This window comes from Camelina sativa, chromosome 16, assembly GCF_000633955.1.
Source record: "Camelina sativa cultivar DH55 chromosome 16, Cs, whole genome shotgun sequence".
NCBI lineage: Eukaryota > Viridiplantae > Streptophyta > Magnoliopsida > Brassicales > Brassicaceae > Camelina > Camelina sativa.
Genome location: NC_025700.1, coordinates 13,166,059 through 13,167,140, shown reverse-complemented (window position 1 = coordinate 13,167,140; position 1,082 = coordinate 13,166,059). Strand labels below are relative to the sequence as shown.

At 27.7% G+C, this 1,082-nt stretch overlaps 1 protein-coding gene across 1 annotated transcript in view; it reads left to right on the top strand.

Moving 5' to 3' along the window:
- The window catches only part of LOC104753621 (E3 ubiquitin-protein ligase SINA-like 4), a 3,973-nt gene continuing 2,906 nt past the window's right edge, over positions 16-1,082 (top strand). The window contains exon 1 of the mRNA XM_010475848.2: positions 16-213. Coding sequence (XP_010474150.1) covers positions 16-213 — 198 coding nt within the window. The remainder of the gene's footprint in view (positions 214-1,082) is intronic.

Sequence of the window (1,082 nt, the reverse complement as noted above, 5' to 3'; positions counted from 1 at the left end):
GCTTCATCTAGAATCATGAGGTATGTTCCTAAAAGCTTAAAGGGTTTGGTTCCCATGCTTTTGAACCGTCTCATGCTGGCACAAACTCCCACAAGCGTCCCCCCCATGGGACACCTTTTTACAAGCTCAACCGCGTCTTCCGCTAGAGCCGCTTTTGGCCACCCACTGGTCGAGGATATCGTGAAGTTTGACTTCAAGTATGAGTCCACCTTGGTCCCAATAGACTTCTCAAATATTGTAAAACTGTTTCAGTTTGAAATTCCCTATCTTTCTATGTTTATCTTGAATTATGTTGTAAGAACCCTCCTATTGTTTGTTGAGGTCTCATTTGAATGAAAAATTCTCATGTTTGCCAAAAAAAAAATATATGATTATAGCCCACACTATATATATATATATATATATATACCACTGTATTTGGTTTCTTCCGCAAAGAAGAAGATCAATAATCTTAAAGGATTCTTTAATTACACTAGCCTATGATCAATTATTATAGATAATAGATGTATGGAATGGAAGTAATATAAACTAATTTAAGAAAATATTATAATAAATTATTCTATAATTATGCGTCAATTTATACTTATAAAAATATATATTTCTCTTTAATAGACTAAATTAATATCAACCAAAACTAAAAGTAATTTTTGACTCTTTTTTGTGTACAATCATAAAAAAAAAACTCACAAATCTGTATGCAAAATCATTGTAGAGTACCATTGTAAGCTATATAATAATAGCTTAATTTGTCACTCACAGTTGCATGTAAATTATGTTGTGATTGAATTTATTTTCATTCAATTATAAAGCTTTTCATGTATTTTGTTTTATGAAGATGCTACAAAAAACTTTGAAATTCGAACCTTTTTAGTAATATATATTTAATGTTAACTGTAAAAGTTTTAACATGTTACTTACAAACTCTATAAATAACGATGCAGTATTTAATTATTATTTTTGATGTTAATCTATTACATAATAAAAATGAATTAAGTGAGTACATTAAATTGATTTAAAGTGTTCATTTGTTTTTGTATGCATTATAATATGATAATATATATCTATATATATATATATATATA